The following is a 20,458-nucleotide window of genomic DNA, read 5'->3' as shown; positions in this document are numbered from 1 at the left end:
GTGGTGGAGTATCTAAAGACCTGTGTAGCCCTGGCTGCAAAACACAAGCTGTGGGTTCAAATATGACTACTGACCGGCTCAGTGGCAACACCGCTGGGAGATTTGGCTTAAGCATCCCTGAGCAAAGCAATGCAGCAAACAGTCATCTCGGGGGGGTGGGGGGGGAGGAAAAAAAACCCAAACACCAAAAAACAACCTGGTTCCAGCCACAGACAAGCTCCGTTCACGCTGTGCAGCCAGAGCTTCCCAAGTGTCTTTTACAGGGAGAGCAGAATTGGAAGAGGTAGCGAAGCACATGCACTCTGCTCCTTCCATTGTGTACAATCACTCATGCAAAAAAAAAAAAAAAAGAGCTTAATTTTCTTGAGGCAAGTAATTCTTGAACACTACCTGCAAGACAACAGCAAAGCTGCTATTTAAATGTTAGGCATCTCTTGAATGCATTCTCATTTAAAAAGTAAACCCAGCATTGAGTTAGGGTGTTGGACCTGAGTTTGCAAAGGGTTAATATGGGACAGACTATGCCATTAGTAATGCAATCCTCTGATGAGGTGGGTCAGAGGTGTCTGCCAAGGGAACAGACCAAAATAGTTAGCATACTTACATGTTTGGATGAGGTGGGCTGAACTCGTGCTTCTACTAGCAATTGGGCAGCATTAGACTTGTGCCTGAAAAGGCAATTGAAGAATGATCAAATCAATTTCTGAATACATTTCACTCTATTAAACTGATCCTTCTTGTCTGAACAAAAATAGGCTCTGTGCAAACGGCAGGGTAGGTTTCAACAAGAAAAGTGGAAACATGTCCTGTGTGAGGCTCCTTCACATAGCGAGCTGAACTCTCATCAACAAAACTTAACGAGAGTTTCTTCAAAATCAGAAACAGGAACAATACTTCTCCCAGTAATGGACTACCGTTTTCCTCATGCTCCTTCACAACTCTCTCCCTCCCCGGTAAAAACTATTTTTGAAGCTAAGATTTTCTATCCACACTCCTAGAGCAGTCTTAAGCTACTGCCCCATACTAACAGACTCCACCAAGGCTCCTGTCTGTCTCCTACTCCTTTGCAAAACCAAACTACCCTGGTCAGGTCTCACTTTGACTCCAGCCTATTATCTAGTTAATCTGTCACAGAGTAAATACTTACTACCCCTTAGGCATATGAAGCTGTCTATCAGCAGCCTTAGAACCAAACAAGTTTTCTGTTTGTGACTTCCATTGCAGAGGAATTTTTATATCTTAATGAATTCAGAAATAAGCAGCATCACTATTGTGACTGTGCTGTAAATCCTCAATCCACACTAGCACATTTTAGTTGTACTCGGGAGCTTTCATTTGATAATGTCACTTTGTACCAAGACAGAAGTTTGAGTACCAGATCAACTAAAGAACAACTTGCAATGTCATAGCTTTAGCAGTAAACGTTTCCCCGATCTTCCTCTTGTTTAATTCTCATTAGTTAACCCGCAGAATCTGGTTAACCTGCAGAATCGCCCTGACCTGCTAAGCAGGAATCTCACCCTCCACATTCCCCAGAGCAAAGCTTTCACAGGATGCATGGTAACCAATGAGCCAGTTACCAAGGATGCTGCAACAATATTCATACACAAGATGCGTTTCCCGTACGTTCTCTGGATGAAGTTGCTGGCTACAGGGCCAAAAACGGCATGGCAGAATGAGTCAGACTGATGTACTCTCTATTTTCAGACAATGTTCAGTTCTAAGCCAGTATTTTCTGGAGGGGCGGCCAGACAGCAGTGCCTCCTGACACACTTCCCGTATATGTTTGGGCAGAGTCCGAACCGTCTTTTTGAAATCAGCTGGAGGATTTTGTTACAGTGATATTGACCAAGCAACAAAGGGGCTGCACTCAGTTCTCTCACACCATCTTCTCCCACTCTCCAAATGCTAGTCAGCTTGGAAAAAAACATGACTTACGTTCAGGAGCAAAAATTTCAATGTGAATGTACTACTAAAGAATACATTAGCATAGGGTCAGTGCTCCTTTATGATTTATGGCTCATATGTTCAAAATGGAACATATGTTATCTTTATATTTATTAAAATAAATAAATATAGATGCAGCACTCTCAATCTCATATCTCAAAGTTTAAACTAAATGCATCTACAGGGTTCCCAGCATGACAATAACTCCTCAGACTGAAAGACATTTGCCACCACTACCTTTTCCTTGTTTATAAATTCCTTACAGGCAATGCAGCCTCAAAAAAACAGTGTTTCTCCTCCGCTCCCTGGAATGGACTGGGTGGCCTGCTTTCAGGTTCAAACATGCTTGTCAAAAAGACACTTATGGACCACGCTGAGCGTTCTTGCAAAGCAAGGGGGAAAAGCACTGAGCACAAGAGAGATAAGACTATTTATACTTACCTTTCCAAAATCTCTGAGATTTGCCAGTGGAAACTAACTAATACTAGCTTTGCAACAGCATGTGATACCTAGGTGGAAAAGAAAAAAAAAAGTCAAGTTAGGCATATTTTGAGGCCAGACCTCTGCTTAGGACTATGATCTTATACAACTAATAAATTGTGCAAACTCAGTACAATAGCCCAGTGATACCGAATTCTCATTAAACTACTAGACAATTTTCACAGCCAGTGCATCTACAATAATGGGTTGGAATGAAGCACGGATGTACCCAAAGTAACTCACATACTTAGTCACAACAGCACAGAAAGGAATCAAGAATTCACTGGAATAGCTTAACTGCTCATGGAAGCCCCATGTCCAGTCCTGACTGTGGCTACCCCTTGAGAGGCCCAGACCATACTGGGATCAGGGTCCTTGCTACATGTGCAAAGTAGGAATGGCAGGGTAGACAGGTACCACTTACTGAGCTGGAGAAGCAGTAACAAGTTGCAGATGCAGACATGCTGAGACAGCAAAGGGTAGGAGGAAAAAACCAAAACATTTTCCCAAGCCTTCACTGTAGAGAAGAAAGTTATACGCTGGACTGGGATAGGAAGACGGAAGGCTACTGTGACAGGGACTATTTCCATACAGAGTTGCTTGCATTATGTAGACTTCTGGCAAGCATTCGCACAGTCTGTACTAGCCTGAGTACCCTCTAGAATACTGCAACACAACATTTAAAGTCATGTTACAAGGGTACAAGCAACCAAGTTCTTCTTTGCTTCTATGTATTAGTTTATTTCAGGAGAAAACAGACTGGTCTGCTAGCACAAAAAAGCTCATACCCACCAAGACCACAGGCATCTGCTGAGCTGCTGGACCTTCAACCTGCCTCTGGATCCCTTCATGCCTTTATCAGGCCCATGGACATCATACAAAGCAGGCCTCCTGTAAACAAGGCAGCTCTCCCAGGGGAGTTCAGAAGACTCATGACACCTGCCTGCTCCCTCCTCTCTGGGCTGGGAATGGGAAGCACCTGGGCAAGCGCAATGCATTCAAACATGCTCTGACTTTAAAGGGCTCTATCTCCCCCACTCCAAGTCAAGCTATCACCATAGCACCTGTGTCCCTCTACTATACATACAGAAAACACAACTCCTTCCATCCCAGTTGCAGGAAGAGCTCCTCTTTTTTTCTAGAGAAGCTGTCAGTCCCAATCACCAGCTGCAAAGCCATAAGCCTTCTTGAATCCTGCCACAGGTGAATCACAGGTTCTGATGTACTGGTAATATAGAGACACAGCAACCCCAGCACAACCCTGGAAGGAAAACCAAGCAATGGTTGCTCCTTCTACAAAACAGACAGGCTATGCATGCCTAGCAGCAGCATATTCATTACTCTTCTAAATCTACCCTACTGAAGAGGTGCAGTTTCACAACACAACTGATCTATTCCTGCCACATGATACTGCCCCGGGTCCTGCACTGGCATTTGTCAGAGCTGGACAGTTTGCTCAGTGAGCTAAACCAGTGCAGCACCAATACATGATGCAGCTGGGGCTTTTAAACAGCTCTTATCCACCTCTACTTTCTGATTTGCCCACTTTGCTGGCCACTAAGAATTCCCAGTAACAAGAGAGTAATTTTCAATGTTCATATAATCTTTTCTTTCTAGAAGAATGGAAGCATTAGCTCACACTGCATGACAACTGGCACAGCACCTTCCTCGACTTTACCAGTGATGTGGCCCTCAGAAAACAAAGGCTGCCCAGGTGGTGCTGCTCTCCCTGCCGGCACAGAAGCCTGGGATTAGGTGGAGTGTGGCACACAGGGCTGCTGTTGACAACACATACACTCTGCTCCAGTTTGGCCGGATGAAGCGCCACTGCCAGCCTTGGATGGGTTGCTGATCTGAAGTCCCCAGCCTGGCAGACCCAGACAGACACCTTTGACTTGCTTGTACAAGGAAGACATCTGCATTTTGTGTTTGTAAAACAAACAAGCATCAGGAATGTGGTCTCTACAAGACTGGCTTCCTGCAAATGCAAACCACATGCTAATGAATCATTCTCTAACAGCAATGAAATTATTTCTCAGTAGCAGTTAAGGAAGAACTACCATCCTGACAAAAAAAAAAACCACCAGACTTAAATGGGAAGTTCATCTGTAACATATGAAAATGAGTATTTTTCACTTCGATTTTCAGAGCCTGAGGTGTAACATCTGTTGCAGCATCATGGCTCCATGACGTTACTTGTTCCCAGAGGAGGAACCAAGTAAGTTCAAGAATGAAGACTTATAGAAAAAGAAATACAAATACTAGCACACACATTCCTGATAGCTAACAAACTACTCTAGGAGAATCAAATGCTTTTGAGTAAAATTATTTGTCAGGCAAAAGGTAGAATCAATGCTCCAGAAAGATGCCAGATTAACAGATCTAGAAGAATAATATAGCTTCTGTGACCATTCCTATTTCACTCCAACTGCAAGCACTGACAGGATCAGCTGTAGCGCTAATTTTATTACTTTCATCATAAAAGCACCCAAGAATAAAACATTTTCAATTCATAAAGCCAGGTTCATGACATGAGTCCACTTTCATAAAAGCCCTGAAGCAGAAAAGCTTTTGATACTACCTGATTGGAGTGCATGCCGTCTTGCACAAAAGTCATCCCAGAGTCAGCCAGGTGCAGCAACGTACCCACAGTCTGCTTGGCATGGAAGTACTAGTTCTTACACGTTATAGATAGATAACATTTAAACTGTAAGAAAGAGGGATGGGAGAGGAGCAGGTAACTGATGAGGCTGGGGCCATGCCTGCTGCGTGGACTCTCACCCCATTACAATCTATGAACTGCTCACCAACAGCAAGGCTGGTAATTCAGAAGGCAAATGTGAACACCATCTGGGGCCAACACTACTGGAGAAATTCAAGAAAACAAGCATGAGAAGAATAACAAGTGTTTAACAAAAGCCTGCTTCTATTGATTAGTAGCACTCCCCAGCCTCTTCAATGATTCTACATTCACAATGAGTGAATGATTGTGCCAAGTCAGCCAGTTCTTCCACAATAACACCCCAGAATAATTCAAGTATTTCTTTGTAAGCAGGAGCCAAAACATGCTAAGCTCAGAAAAACACCACTGCAATCAGAAGTTTGGTCCATATGTACATAATTCATTACCTTACAGTACTGCAGAAGCAATGTACAATATACTGGAAAAGCTCTGTAGAGCTGCAGCCTCTCTCCCTCTGTACACACTCACTGCAGCCTCGCAGCTTAGGAAATTAGCCTTGGTTGCTGTTCAGGCCCACTGTCCAATACAGCATTTCACGGACAGTCAGAAGCTTCAAACAATGAAGTATCTCAAACTTAAAAAACATTTCAGAAAGAGTCACTGGGTGCCACAAGAATCTCAGGTTATCCAGGAATCATAATACTTTGTCTCAGACATAAAACAAATTAAAAAAGATGCCTTTGATAAATTGCCATCTTTGTTTACACATTCCTATTCTCATTTCAGAATACTAAGACCCAAAAAAGACAGTGAGATAGCCCACTCAGTGTCTTGCTGGCAGCAGGTCATTTCAGTAAAATACTCCTACAGACCACAGTGCAGAAGGGAATGCATATTTTAGATGCTGCACTTTATTTTAGGTTTTGTCTGCCACTGGTACATTGTGGCAATGCTTCTACATAACTTGCTTTCTCCAGAACTCTTCTATCTGTGATTAAATTTATTAAAGCTTAAAAGATAAAAGCTGAAAGCAGTAGTCATGCTAAAAACGTCTGTCTTTCTCTCATTCTCATTTCCACATTTTCTCACCATCAGCTTAAAACTTCAAGATCAAAGATCAGCTCAGTCCAAATCTGAACCTGAAAAATTTATGACTGAAGACAACGCTTCTTCACCATGTGGCAGCAAAGCTGAAAAGAGAGGACCTCATCCAATCTGCAATTTCCAGCTTCTCCTGAAAACAGGAATTTGGTCACCTCAGAAGCCTCTTCCAAACCTCCATCAGCTTAACTCTGACTTCCCAGTGATAGAAAACTGCTGATTGCCAGAAATGGGCACCAAATGCTAATGTTTATCACTGCACTGAGAAAGAGGCACGGTGCCTAAGCACACAGAAAGGGTGCGAAGAGGAAACTGCTCTACATAAGGGAAAGACTCTACAGGAGTTGTAAAAAAGTCTGAAAAATTTACATAGTGCTGGACAAAATTAGATTTTGGAAGTAGAACAAAGAAGAAATGCCATCACATTAAACACACATCTATTAATTTTCTGGAAGATAGCACAGTATTTTTTTTTATTATTATTTCTATCTCCATTTACCTCTTGGGTTCTTTACTCTCCAAGATAAGCAAAATTCTCACACCTCTGAAATGCAAGAGAGCCCGGCACTCTCCAGGACAAGACAATATCAAAAGAATTTGCAAAGAAGCTCTGCAGGTACCTTGCTGAGTTTGGAGAGCTCCAAGAAAACTGTCTCAACTCGCTTCTCTAGATAAGCTATGTTGTTCGAAGAACTGGTAATTTCAGCTCTCTGCAGCAGAAAACCTTTTCAACCGTGCCACTTTGACAGTTGTTAATTCAGACAGAAATGTTTCCTAAAAGCTCAAAACCAACTATCTTTTGTAGAGCTTATATTCTACAGAAATCGCTCATGCATATTTATGTTGCATGCATATCTCATGAGTTAATTTCACTTTTCTCCAAGGATGGCCTATTTTTTGGAGGTGTGTTTCAATCCTTACTTTTGCAGAGATATGGTATCAGGAATTTTAAACAAGAATCATCACATGATTCTCAAAAAGAATTAGAATGAGTTGGAGATTTTATGATCTGATTGGAGCTGACATCCCATGGCTTTGCACCAAGATGACAATTCCATGTTAGATCAGGGTTGCACTAAAATGTCTGGCTGAGATGAACACAAACCTGTCATAAAGAATTGCAGCTTCTATTTCTTGTGCTTCCCTTAATCAAAGGTTTTTATACAAATAGATTTAAGCAAATAGGATTAATCTTGAGAAGTATTTCTTTTAATCTACAAATAGTTTTTGATAGTTCTACAAGGAAAGGATGAACTTGGGAAAATATTAGTTTGTGTTGCATCAGAACTCCCAAAAACGCACTCTTAAATTCTTTACAACAGTAAAAACACACGGAGCAAGAGCCTCTGAAATTATTGCTGTTGGTGAGCAACAATGGGCAAAATAGAGACTGAATTGAGTTTGCAGTAAAGAACAGTAACACCTTAGAAAGAAACCATACTTTGTACTGAGTAATCTTGCTGAAGAAAAAAAATACCTTCAGACATGCTTTACTTAAGGATACTGAGGTGAAGAAAGTGACACTCATTTCTCCTGTGGAAAGTAGATCTGATTCCCTCCATGCCCCATTGGAAAAACTATCCTACTGCCCTGTTTTTATTGGAGGTTTTCTCAGAAAACTGCAGAAATATTAGGAATTAAGAAGAAATAAAAGGGCAGCAAAAAAGCTGGTTTTGGACCACATTTTCCTCTTTGCATTGATCTACCCCTCTTTTAAGCAGACTTCCAATATGCAGTCCTGGTAGAAAACTCATGGTGTTACAGGGGCTTAAGCTGCCATAAACATCCAAAGTGTTCCAAGTCTTGTGGCAAAGCTCTCCACATCTGTTACAGGTTTCTGAGCATTAGAAGGATGTTTTCAAAACTGAACTAAAATTAATTTCACTTATCAGAAAAAAGATGAAGTTACAACAAAATCAGATACTCTGCTTTTTTTTTCTGGGTTCAGTCAAGCTTAAAAAAAACATGAGAAAAAGCCCTCCATCTTTAGGTTTCACTCACAGTATTGCTTATGATTTGTCTGACATTTCAGCCCCTCTCGTGATTGCAGAGTGCAGGCTGCACCAGGGAAAGAAATGTGATTTAGAGTCTGTAGCTGCTCTCTCGATGCCATGGAAAGGTCTTGACAAACAGCACTACATGAGCTTTGCTCCATCACAGGGTTTTAATCTGTACCCCATCACTCACCCTCTGGCATGCAGAGACCTGGTGTCAGTCTGCAAGATTAGAAGAATATTTAGGAGGCAGAGTGCAGTTTAGGAATGACAAATACTGCCAGTATTATACACATGGTTTGTGAAGCCGTCAGTGAACAACCCAGTTGGCCACACGCTGAAGAAAGGGGATCTCGGGTTAAATTCTAACTCCTTCTCTGCACTTACACATTGCTTTAATCCATCTGCTCTCCTACACAGGAGAGCAACAATTTCAGCTGCAGCTGCCAACAAACAGGATCAGTAGGACTCAGCTAGGAAATCTCAACATACGTATTTCTCAAGCTCTTAGGCTATTCTTCCTGAGGAGATTCAGAAAGAAATTTAAAAAAATACTTAAGCAAGATAGTATGCCAGAAGGCATTATTACAAAATAGCTATGAGATTTCTTCTTTGAAAGATTTAGAATGAAAGAAATACACCAAGAAAGCTGTAAGACAGCACACAGAAAGAAGATTGACAGGAGACTCCCCAGCTGTACCCACTGGAGTTATTCTTTCCAGCATAATGTAGTGTCTGAGAGCATCAGTGCCCAATGCACGCTGCACTGCACTCCCTGCACGCTGCCAAAACCCCAGCAACACATCCCACTGCTGCATTCAGCTCAGCCCCTCCCCAGCTGCTTTTCTAGCAAAACAGAGAAGTGGACAATTCTTTCTGGTTGACATAAAGGGGGATGTACAAGGAGGAAGTGAAGGGCAGGTAATAACCTGAATTCACACAATCATGACTGGTAGCTCAGGACACAGGGTAGCCAACTCAAACTGGAAAGCCCTGGTGTGTGCACACAGCCACAGCAGCACGCACATGCAGAGCGCAAGGCTTTGGTAACTTTGCAGTGAGTAATTGCTGTTCAGACCCAAATAACATAGTCCTTTACTTGACAATCTTAGCTTCTAAAGGCGTTTTTCTTTTGTTATAAAAAAATGAAGAGGAGGAACACCTGCTTTGTAAAACAGTGTTTCACAATACACAACAGAGCTCATTTCTGCTGTGCCATCCTTAATAGGCACAGCACACAAATTTGGCAACGCACTTCAGCTGTTTCTTGCCACTCCTGTGATCATGTTGTCCAGCTGTAACCTTGCAACATGAAACAGTTACTGAAAGATTGTTTCGGCATTTTTAATGACTGATGTCTTGCCTCCACCTCCCACGAAGACCATACTCATCAACAGTTGTGAACAGATTAGGTTTTTTTTGCTCACTGCAGAGTCATACTGGATGTAAGATTCACTTAAGGCATGAATCACAATGAAACATGAGGGCTATAATCACCCTCCACATTTGTGGCTCATTTTTCCAATCAAGTTGAAAATTTTGGCAGTCCCAGGCAATAAGGAACAAAACTAATTTCTCTCCTCAAATGACTTCATGATATTGTCAACAAGGTTGCAAGGTCTGGGCTCCCCAGCCTACTCTCTTACCTTGCTGACCAGAAGTCTACAAAAACCTACTATGCTTTACAAAAAGCCTTTACAAGCCAGAATAAAACACACACTGAAGACAGTTACAGACATATTTACGTCCTCTTGATGTTTAACATACTATTAAACTACAGGCATTGTGAATCTAGTAGGCAACAACACAGCTTTCGTATAGCATAACTTCCAGGATCTTTCCATTTGGAAACAAAAAGCAGCTGAAGGACAAGGGTACGTCTCAAACGTTTGTGCTCCTAAGGGTTACAACTTCAGACTGATTGCCCCACATAATGTTGCTTGATATTAAAACACAGAACATGGTACAGATATAAACCTACACGTCCTGACTAATCTAGCGTTTACAGGTGCTTTAAAGTAGTGTGTTATCATTGCCAAACAGCACCTTAGGGGTTCTGTGGAGAAGTCACATTTCCCTATCAGGGTCTACCATTCATAATAAATGATATTTAAATATGTACTATTTAATAAAATATACAAATATTCACCAGTGTTCGTTCTTATGGACACTAACTTTCAACACAATTTTTTCACTCTGTTCTTATGTATACACATTTTAATATTTCAAGAGGCTTTAATACCTCTCCTGTACTTGAGGTACTTAGGGACAGAATCACATAATGGCAGGGGTTGGAAGGGACCTCTGGAGATCTTCTCGTCCAACCCCCCTGCTTGAAGCAGGCACACCCAGAGCAGGGGGCACAGGACCGTGTCCAGGTACGGTTTGAATGTCTCCAGTGAAGGAGACTCCACAACCTCCCTGGGCAGCCTGTGCCACTATTCTGGCACCCTCACAGTAAAGAAGTTTTCTTCTCATATTCAGGTGGAACTTCCTGTGTTCCAGCTTGTGTCCATTGCCCCTTGTCCTGTCACTGCGCACTATTGAAAAGAGTCCAGTGTCATCATCCTGACACCCACCCTTTAGATATTTATAGGTATTTTTGAAATCCCCCCTCAGACTTCTCTTCTCCAGGCTAAACAAAACCAGGCCTCTCAGCCTTTCCTTGAAGAGAGATGCTCCATTCCCCTGATCATCTTGGTAGCTCTCTGCTGAACTCTCTCCAGTAGTTCCCTGTCTGTCTTAAACTGGGGAATCTGGAACTGGATGCAGTACTCCACATGTGGCCTCACTAGGGTGGAGTAGAGGCAGAGGATAACCTCCCTTGACCTGCTGGCCACACTCCTTTTAATGCATCCCAGGATACCACTGGCCTTCTTGGCCACAAGGGCACATTGTTGGCTCATGGTCAACTTGTTGTCCACCAGCACTCCCAGGTCCTTCTCAACACAGATGCTTTCCAGTAGTTCAGCCCCCAGCCTGTACAGGTGCATGGGGTTACTCCTCCTCAGGTGCAGGACCTTACTCTTGCTCTTGTTGAATTTCATCAGGTTGCCCTCAGCCCAGCTCCCCAGCCTGTCCAGGTCTCACTGGCTGGCAGCACAGCCTTCTGGTGTATCAGCCACTCCTCCCAGCTTGGTATCATCAGCAAACTTGCTGAGGTTACACTCTATCCCACCATCCAGATCATTGATGAATATGTTGAACAGGACTGGACCCAACACAGACCCCTGGGGAACACCACTAGTGACAGGCCTCCATCCAGACTCTGCTCCATTGATCACGACCCTCTGAGTTCTGTTGTTGAGCCAGTTCTCAATCCACCTCACTGTCCACTCATCCAACCCACACTTCCTTAGCTTGCCTATGGGAGACAGTGTGGAATGCCTTACTGAAGTCAAGATAGACAACATCCCCTGCTTCCCCTTCATCGACCCAGCCAGTCACGCCATCATAGAAGGCTATCAGGTTGGTCAAGCATGAGCTTGCCTTGGTGAATCCATGCTGACTCCTTCTGATAATAGCTGGTAAGCCAGCTAGTGTTTTACGACTGCCATTTTATGTTGCATGTAAGTTTTATGAAGTTGTTATGGCATCAAAAAGCATGACTACACAACGCTGCATGTTTGTTCAGATAAGCGCCCCATATCACATACTTGGTCATGGTTTGCACAGCAATACAGGGAGGCACACATGCCAGCATTTTGACATCTGGCTCTTCATGGACTTTTTGTGATCTCATTGAACAGGGGTTCTGCGCGCGCCAAATCCTTTGGCCAGGCCTGCTCAAACAGGCTGCCAATCTCCATGCACATGACTCTGGATCTGCTAAAGATGGTATTTGAAAAGGACTGCTGCCAGCATTCACCACGCAGCTCTACAAACTAACTTTTCTGTGTCAGCGCAATTTGAGTGTGTGGAACAGTTTCAGAGGGCTGTGTTTTTACAGGCAAATACTAATTTGGTTGCATTAAAAGACATGACATCAATAAGGTGAGCAAGAATATATGAAAAACTGGTTTATCTCTGAAAGATTAGTAGTGATAACATGGATTAATAGAATCATAGTACAACAGTACTATGTCATGACTTTTTGCATCTACCAAGTTTTATTCCTCACAGGACAGGGCTTGAACAACACATCACAAGCTGTTATTTCAAAGCGCAAGGAAAGTAAGCTTTTTGCTATCTGGTAAATATTAGCAGATTACTCATGTTAAAAAACAAAATTATAAATTCTTCAGTTTTACAATTCCTTTGGTTTTAGTGGAAAGACGACATCTGTACCAATTGCCTGTAAAACAACATGACTGTCTTTCCTTGTTACCTTGTATGTGTGGAAATATCTTAGCTTCCTCATGACTGACAATCAGCTTCTAAAAAGATGTAAAGACAAGGTCATGTTTTTTCATAAATTGTAATTAGAATTGTTTTATCTGGTGGTTTGGATCACCAGTTTAAAGACTTTGGTAAAAACTAGAAAGATCCATCTCATCACTGAAACAAACTACTGCCAGTCATTTGGAACATCACAGATATTCCAGACTTGTGTGGAGACCCTCAGCAGAGCCAGGAAGTGTCATTCACAAACAAAAACAATATGACATCATCACACACTTAACTGCTTGCCAGTGACAGGGTCAACTTTGTTTGTACAACTGTTAAGTATCACACTGTTTGTGTGCATGTGCTGCTACTGCCACTCCAGGACCCACAGTCACTCAGCGATGATTTGACAGTTATCTTGAGAACAAACTTACTACTACACAATTTTAATCCGTTACTTTTGAAAGATAACTGGATTTTGTAATTATATCTACTTTTTAAAAAGAACTGTTGTAAATTCCTTTGCTGCTCTGCAGGCAATACATGCCATTCTGCTCTCAAGAGTATTGTCCTTAACAAGTGTTGACCCTTGGTCAAGGGACCTTTTGAGGAATTAAAAGTGATTCACTTCAATTCACAGGCTTTTTGGTCAGAGAATCACAGTTTTGGATAATATTAGTTTGAGACTTTCTTCTGGCATGTTTCAACAGAGATAGCCTGTCCTAATTTTAGTCAGGGTATTAACTGAAGTCCACAAAACAGACCTCCAGATTAACAACACTAACCAAGGAATAAACATTTCCTCTTCTTTTTCTTGGAGAGCAAGGATCTATTCACAGTTCTTACTAAAAACAAAATCAGGAGAAACTTTGAGTACCACTTATAAAGTCCCTCTAGCTTCATTGCAGTTCTCTGATAACCATTACTGTAGTTGCAGGCCTGGCACACAGCAGAGCTGGTTGTACCTACTGCTACCTTTTTTGCACTAGTTTTTCTATTCAGAATTCCCCACTTGATAAAAACTAAGTCAGAAGAAATCAAGGTAAAAGTTTCCTGTGACAGTAAGAGATACAAGGGCATACACCTACATAGTGGGTTTCATGCTTTTATCAGACTTAAGATTTTAACTGATTTTTGTCTCTACCTGGGGTAGAAAACAAGCCTTTTGTTGAAGAGGCTGTCTCTTTTGATGTTGCTTGATGAACTTTTAAACATATGCAGGGTGCTCACACCCAACCTGAAGTCAGCCAGCCAACACAAGGTTTGTTCAGTTGTTTGTTTAGCTTCAGTAGGAGTGAGAACAAGGTCAGCTGTAACCGATGAGGAATGAAAAAGAGGTAGCCAAAAGGTTTTCCAAGGAACATTACCCTTTATCTCAACACTTTTAAGAAAACAGGAATTCAACAATCAGCCTGAAATATATGAACAAAATACTTAAATGTTGAGGGTTAATGAGGGGAGCAAATGAAATACTATTTATTTAGATTGTTGTTAGCCAATAACAGTACAGACTGCACGTATGAAGACCTAAAGCTCTGAATACCTGTTTCTGGTCTTAAAAGTGTGTCAACAATATGTCACAGAGGAAAAACATGCTCAGTACACAACCCTCCCAATTTGACTGTCAGAAAGCGAATCATCTAATAACAATATACAGTGGCAGAACATTCAAACATGGCTTCGAGCCGATTTATTACATTGATTTTTTTTCTTTGCTTTAGGGAACTATGTTAGTACATTCATTTCTTGTAATAGCAAATTGCTCAGATACCATGTCAGGCATTGCCTTCACTGTACCTCCTGAAGACAGTCTTCAATTTACCTTCATGTCTCCCTGTCAGGGGCAAGCACTTTGCCTTAAATATGAGTTAAGGCTGAAAAGCACTCCATAACCACTAGATATCACAAGGGAAAGGAGATGAAATCAACAAAATGAACTAGCATTCTCCAAAAGAACAACCAGCACTCTCCAAAAAACCCAAGACATTATGAAAGGTAGTTTTCAAAAGAAAAAAAAAGTTTTTAGAGCTCAAACAAATTAGAGGAAAGAAGTTACCACAGTTCTTACAGAAGTCTGTCCCTGTTTATTCATATGCATTAAGTCAACGGAAAATAATGACAACAAATATTCAACATGTTCTATTCAATTCCCTTCTTCTCTATGCTTGCTAATTCAACACAAATTCTTTCCACTCCAGTTTGTCTCAGAAAACTAACAAAATGACAAGTTTCCTTGGGGGAAGAGAGGGGAAGGAAGAAAAAGGGTTGCTGAAGTATTGTAAGAAAGGATGCCAGGAAACAAAAAGCACATGCAGCAGATGCACCACCGTTACTAGTGAACAGAGTTAATGTGCCACTTCAAGAGCTAAAGACTTCATGAGTGGCTTACAAGATCAGTTTTTCAGGTTTCTATCCAGACTTATTTTTATCTTCTCATGCAGAAACCAAAGTGTGTAGCACTTAATTTTTAAGCAAATATGCAGAATATTCTCGATATAAAAGGAATCTAAAATGTTCTCTCCTTTGCTCATATTTGGGGCAAGATTCAAGCTAGCAGGCTGGTATTTTCTGGTCAACTATAATATTTGTTCAATGAGACCTCCAGAATTCTTAGAAAATTTATTATAACTATGGAAGCCTGATTTTAAAGACTAAATAAAATCTTGCTTTTGTTAATTTAATTCAAGAGAACAATATAGCAGGGGTCACCTTTTTGAAGGGTGCCCCATTTGAAGGCTAACAGTAAGGAGCAGAAAAGCTGCTCTAAATCTTTACTTAATTGCTAAGAACCAGGAGCAACTGGCAGCTGGATCAAAAGTGCTGACCAACTATTCTTATTTGTTCTTTTCTTTTGCCTCCCTTTTCTCACAGTCTGTAGGGAACAGCAGGCATTCAGAGCTTGAACTGCACATTTTGAAGAAATTGCAGACATGAGTTTCACAGTCAAGAAAGAGTAAAACTTCATTTTCTGAGGTGGTGCATGCTGGGAACAAGCACAATAGATGGCAAAATCAGCTAGAGATGCAGCAAAAAGTACAGGTGCACTTTAGAGCCTATTGTTTACAAGCTTTATAGTCCTCAGCCTTTATGGTTACATTATTTCTATACAACACACTGATGTACAAATAAAGATCAAGAGATCCCTCTTATTTTTTTTAAATTAGTTTTGATTCATACCAAATGAATAGGAATCAAAACCTATTGAACATGGGGGTTTTTGTGTGTGGGGTTTTTTTTTAATTTGCTGCAGTCACCTGCCCCACTTCCAGGGGTTGTTCCAGAGAAGAACAAGCACTAGGAGACCTGTTACAAAGTAGGTGCTTTGGTAATTTCAACCCAGTGTAGATCTTAGAAAACTCTTTCCTCTGACCTGCACTGGGACTGAAGCACACTGACAAGGCAGAGGGGGAACCTCCTCTTATTACACGTCTCCACTACAGTAATCAGGTGCACAAAGAGAAAGAAAACTTCACAAAAATCATATTGAGCATAACACCATGGAGCTGGCTCACAGTGTGACTCTTCTGTGATGAATTAGTCACTACAAAAGCTTGCAAGTTTATTGTACTTTAATTGCTGTCACTGCAACAGTAGGGTTAATACCTGGCATGACAGCTGATCTGTCTTTGAAAGTCTATGATTATTCTCTCAGAACCAACAAAGAAAACTGTTTTTGCTAGAATTACTGAGTTTTAGCATGTCTTGCTATCTGTCAGTTATATTCTCAAACACAGGTGTACCAATCTGCGCCATTTATGATTTGGTTTATTTCTTTTATATATATCCTCTTTGCATTGTGTTAATGCAAAGAGTTATAACTCAGGAATTTTGGTCACGAAGCTCAGCTCTAAAAAAAATTTTAGAGATCAACATTCAGTAAGGAAGATTTTTTCAGGTCCCAGCACCAGTATGCAACAACTGTAAACTTTCGAGTCAGTTTTGAACCTGGGACAATTCAATAATGTTCCTCCAATCCCCCATAACAGTAAAATCACCACAGCTTTTATTTCAAACTGTATGCTCAGCATTTGCCTTTTCAGCCACAGACTTATTTTACACCTGTGTTAATGCAGAAACCTTTCCTCACCTTTAACGTGGCAGCCAAGCTGGCCATGTGTTCATTCAGAGTGCTCTCCGACTCCTTGTAAGTCAGGCAGGTGAACTGATATTCCTCTGGATCAAAGGCATCTGCTCCCTGCTGCTCCACGTCGTTAGCTACCCCATCATAATAATCCTCAATATCCCCAGGATCCTCATCCTCTTCCTCCTCCTCGCAATTAGGGTCATAATCCTCTTCATTGCTGTCAGAGCCCTGGCTGTTCATGTCCACGGACATCTTAATGCCCTGTCAAACTGCAGACCAGGAAAGCAATTGCAGCTTCTTTTTCTTCTCCAAATTTTATCGTTCTTTTGATTTCATCTGAGCTCTGCCTCCTAAGGGGGGAAAAACAATTTTTTCTGTTGCCTAAGAAATGGTAAGAGAGGCTGCATCAACATCATACAGGTGATGAAACAGCCAGGAACGGACTGACCCAACGGCCCAGCTAAAGAAGATTCTGCTGTGCATGTCCCTGGTTTGGATTTACTGCAACTCTTGCATCTGCAAAGTCAAGGCTGCTCTTACAGGCAAAGTCTAAAACCTCTGAGATTGGCTTATTGCATTACATCCTAGCCCCGGCGTGGGCCCCAAGACTTTTGACATTTGGAAAGTGGCTGCATAACCTTCACTACAGATCTTTTCAAAGATACAACTATGTTTATGACATTAAGTTTTTACCAACAGCCTGAAGTGCTGCAGAAAAGCATCATATCCACTTCATCAACAGGAAAAAACACAAACCCCTTAACGTTGACCACAGCAGCTAGAAAGGCAACCTGCGATACCCTGTTCAAGTCCATATTGCTTCAGAACCACAGCCATTAAGTGGGACTTCAGAAAATAAGAAAGTAAACAGATCTCTCACATACACCTGATTTAACAGTCTTCAATACTGTCTCGAAAGAAACAGTGAAATTAATCCCTTTAAGTAGGTTCTACTTAATAGATGCAATGTGGCTTGGGCCTTACATCTAAGCAGGGAAGTAAATCATTTTATTCTCTCATTTTATTACCTTCTCAATATACACTTATTACCTTCTGAATGTAGAAACTTATGCTCAAGTGTTGACAGCTGTTATTCAAGAAGAATCAGGACAGCCAAATTCCTCCCCTCCCAATTCTCACTGGTATTGCAAAGTTCACAGTTTGGCTTTACTTCTCTGAACTACAAACCTTCTGCTTCTGTAACTAAACTGCATGAATTTGAGTTCTAAGATGTTCAGCAGCAGAGCACATATCAACCTTGAATTATGGTCATCTCATATTTAGTCACAAACTTCCATTAAACCAAATAATTTAGCTTCAAGTGAGAATGTATTAAATACAGAAGACTTAAACCAATGCTGCAACCAAATTTTACATACAAACATACATAAAATCAAAACTATATTTTCCATAAGCAGTGTGTATTGGGTTTCTTATACATTTGCATTTTGCATTACTATGTTGTTAGCTCTGTGACTCAAATATATTCCTGCAGTATCACAGTTTGTAGCTGCTAGGGAAACCATAATCAAGCTTTGAGAATCCTGACTTTAAAGCACAGGAAATCTCAACCATAAATTTTCATTATTCTTCCCCAAATAATTTGTTTTCTGTTTCAAATAACCTGACCAGGCAGCACAGAATAACCAGGAAGAGACATGATGTACAATTAATTTGAGGAACTGCAGTAATTTCAGCAGATACAAACCTCCAGTGAGAGATGATGAAGGCTAGGAGCTAATTAAGTTATCCCCTGAATTCTGGTCTCCATTCCTTTCATTTGCCTCTTGATTTATTAGCTATCCACAATATAAGTAACACACAAATATTTTATAGCACTGCTTCGTACAGAAAGTCAGTGGAGCAGAGGCACCGTCTCTCCATATTGGAAGGAGACAGATGTGAAATCGGGTTTGACAGACACAAGGCAAGCCTATATTGTCCCTCCTTCTCTCTACCCTGCTTAAAGTTACAGATTAAGCCCAGAACTGAATCATTATAGACACTGACCTCTTGCATAAAAGTAATAATGGATCTTTACCTGTTAAATGTTATTTTAAGGGAATAACTTATTTGAGAACTGAAAACCACCGTGAGCACTCCTAGAGATATAGGAACAGCTTTGTTCAGCCAACCTCAGAGCATCACAAAGCCCGAGCAAGTTTCACCATCCAGGAAACTTCTCAAACTCAGTCAGATCATCCCACACTCCAAAGACCAAAAAAACCCTGACCCCAAAACACTAGGACCATTTGCAGTCTCAACACATAGCGAGTCTTGTCCAAGCAATGAGATGTTTCTAGATATGCAAGTGGAATAATGGGCCTGCCCGATACCTCAGCAGTTAAGTACCAGTCGCTGGGGAGGAGGCTCAGAAGAGTGCAGAGCTGTTTCTCTGTACCACTACACACTTATTTGGACAGAGGAACTGTTTGCATGGGCAAATGGGATGTATCAAGCGGAAAACAGTCTGCAGACTGGATAACTTTTGTAAATCCTGTCACAACATTCTCAGAAAGAGCTCACTTCCAGCATAACTGAATAGACATGCATGGAGAGAGAGGAAGACTAAGGCACAAGCTCTGCTGACAAAGCAAAACAAGGTACCAGGAAAACAAGGAACAGAACTCACCTCGCCTAAGGGTCAGCCTAATGCCAACGCACCCAATGATGAGCTCTCTGAATGCAAACTAAGATAAGACACAGCTAATACTTGATAGCATTAATTTTTAAGACAATAAAGATGTTAAGCTCAAAAAAGAGGGTGAAAAACCCAAACAGTATTTAGATCAAATAATTACCATAATTCCAAAAATCAGATTATTACATTTTGAACCATATTTAGATCACTTTCCTACCCAAGGGAGGATGAGGTCCTTCTTTACCATCTTCATCCAAAATACTCCCTCATCTTCACTAACACTGATACAAATTAATCCCCTCTGTTGCTCCAGCCTCCTTGCAGGAGCTCATAAACACACCCACCCCTACACTCTACCACTCCAGCAGAGGTGCCCCCTTGCTTACTCCTGCTTTGCAACACAATGTTTAACAAGGTCTTTTGAAACAAAATATGCTTTCAGATGTGCCACCATCAGCCTCTCCCTGACCTCACTACTGTCAGACACAGTAAATTACATGACACCAGCTTATATTTTGTCTCACTACATCATTCTTTTCTGATTTCTTGCTCTCTGTGTCTACCTCTGTGGAATTTCTCTAAGTCTCCTGGAGGACGCTCCTCTTTTTCTGTTGATATTTTACAGCCATTTGAGACGACTTTTCCTTTTTTCACCTCTTTATTGATAATTACAAAACAGAGAAAGTGCCACTCAAGTCTGCCTCCTGAACTACTTATCCACACAAACTGTAAATGGGCTGACACTCTCCCTTTTCTCTGCAACCACCTACAACCCCAACTCCATGCTTGCTATTAGTGTTAATCGCATCCTTATGTCACTCAAACCTGTAATCTGTGGATCATCCTCAGTTGCTCCTACACACCTGCAGCATGCATACCTTGCTGTTTCCTTCTCCACTGAGTTTTCAGATGGGATTTTTTCCATCTCAAGAGTGAGAAACTAGAACAATATCCCCCATCCTTTTCACCAAAGATGACTTTGCAGAGACCTCCTTGCAGCCATATCACACATCCCCCGTGAATCTGTGTGCTCTCCTCCCACTTCCCAGTCTTTGTTCAGACTATCACGGTTGCCTTGTCCTTCCCAACTCATCGAATCCATTTCAGTCCTATCTTTTTCTAATCTACCGTCGCGTTTATCAAGTTATTTTACGCATGCCTACACAAGCCTTCCTTCCGTGGTGACTCTAGGCTTGGGCAGA

The 20,458-nt window shown here is 41.4% G+C and overlaps 1 protein-coding gene across 2 annotated transcripts in view; it reads right to left on the bottom strand.

The window, feature by feature from the left end:
- Nucleotides 1–20,458, bottom strand: part of ARIH2 (ariadne RBR E3 ubiquitin protein ligase 2) — a 33,715-nt gene that overhangs the window by 12,673 nt on the left and 584 nt on the right. For both annotated transcript variants that reach the window (XM_064453625.1, XM_064453626.1), the window contains exons 2-4: nt 16,619–16,965; nt 2,389–2,456; nt 605–668 (exon numbers count right to left, since the gene is read on the bottom strand). In XM_064453625.1, the coding sequence (XP_064309695.1) occupies nt 605–668; nt 2,389–2,456; nt 16,619–16,867 (381 nt within the window). In that variant the 5' untranslated portion in view covers nt 16,868–16,965. The remainder of the gene's footprint in view (nt 1–604; nt 669–2,388; nt 2,457–16,618; nt 16,966–20,458) is intronic.

The sequence above is a fragment of the Phalacrocorax carbo genome, chromosome 6 (genome assembly GCF_963921805.1).
Source record: "Phalacrocorax carbo chromosome 6, bPhaCar2.1, whole genome shotgun sequence".
Taxonomy (NCBI): Eukaryota; Metazoa; Chordata; class Aves; order Suliformes; family Phalacrocoracidae; genus Phalacrocorax; species Phalacrocorax carbo.
Note: the sequence above shows the minus strand (reverse complement) of the source record. Positions and strands in the feature narration are given on the sequence as shown.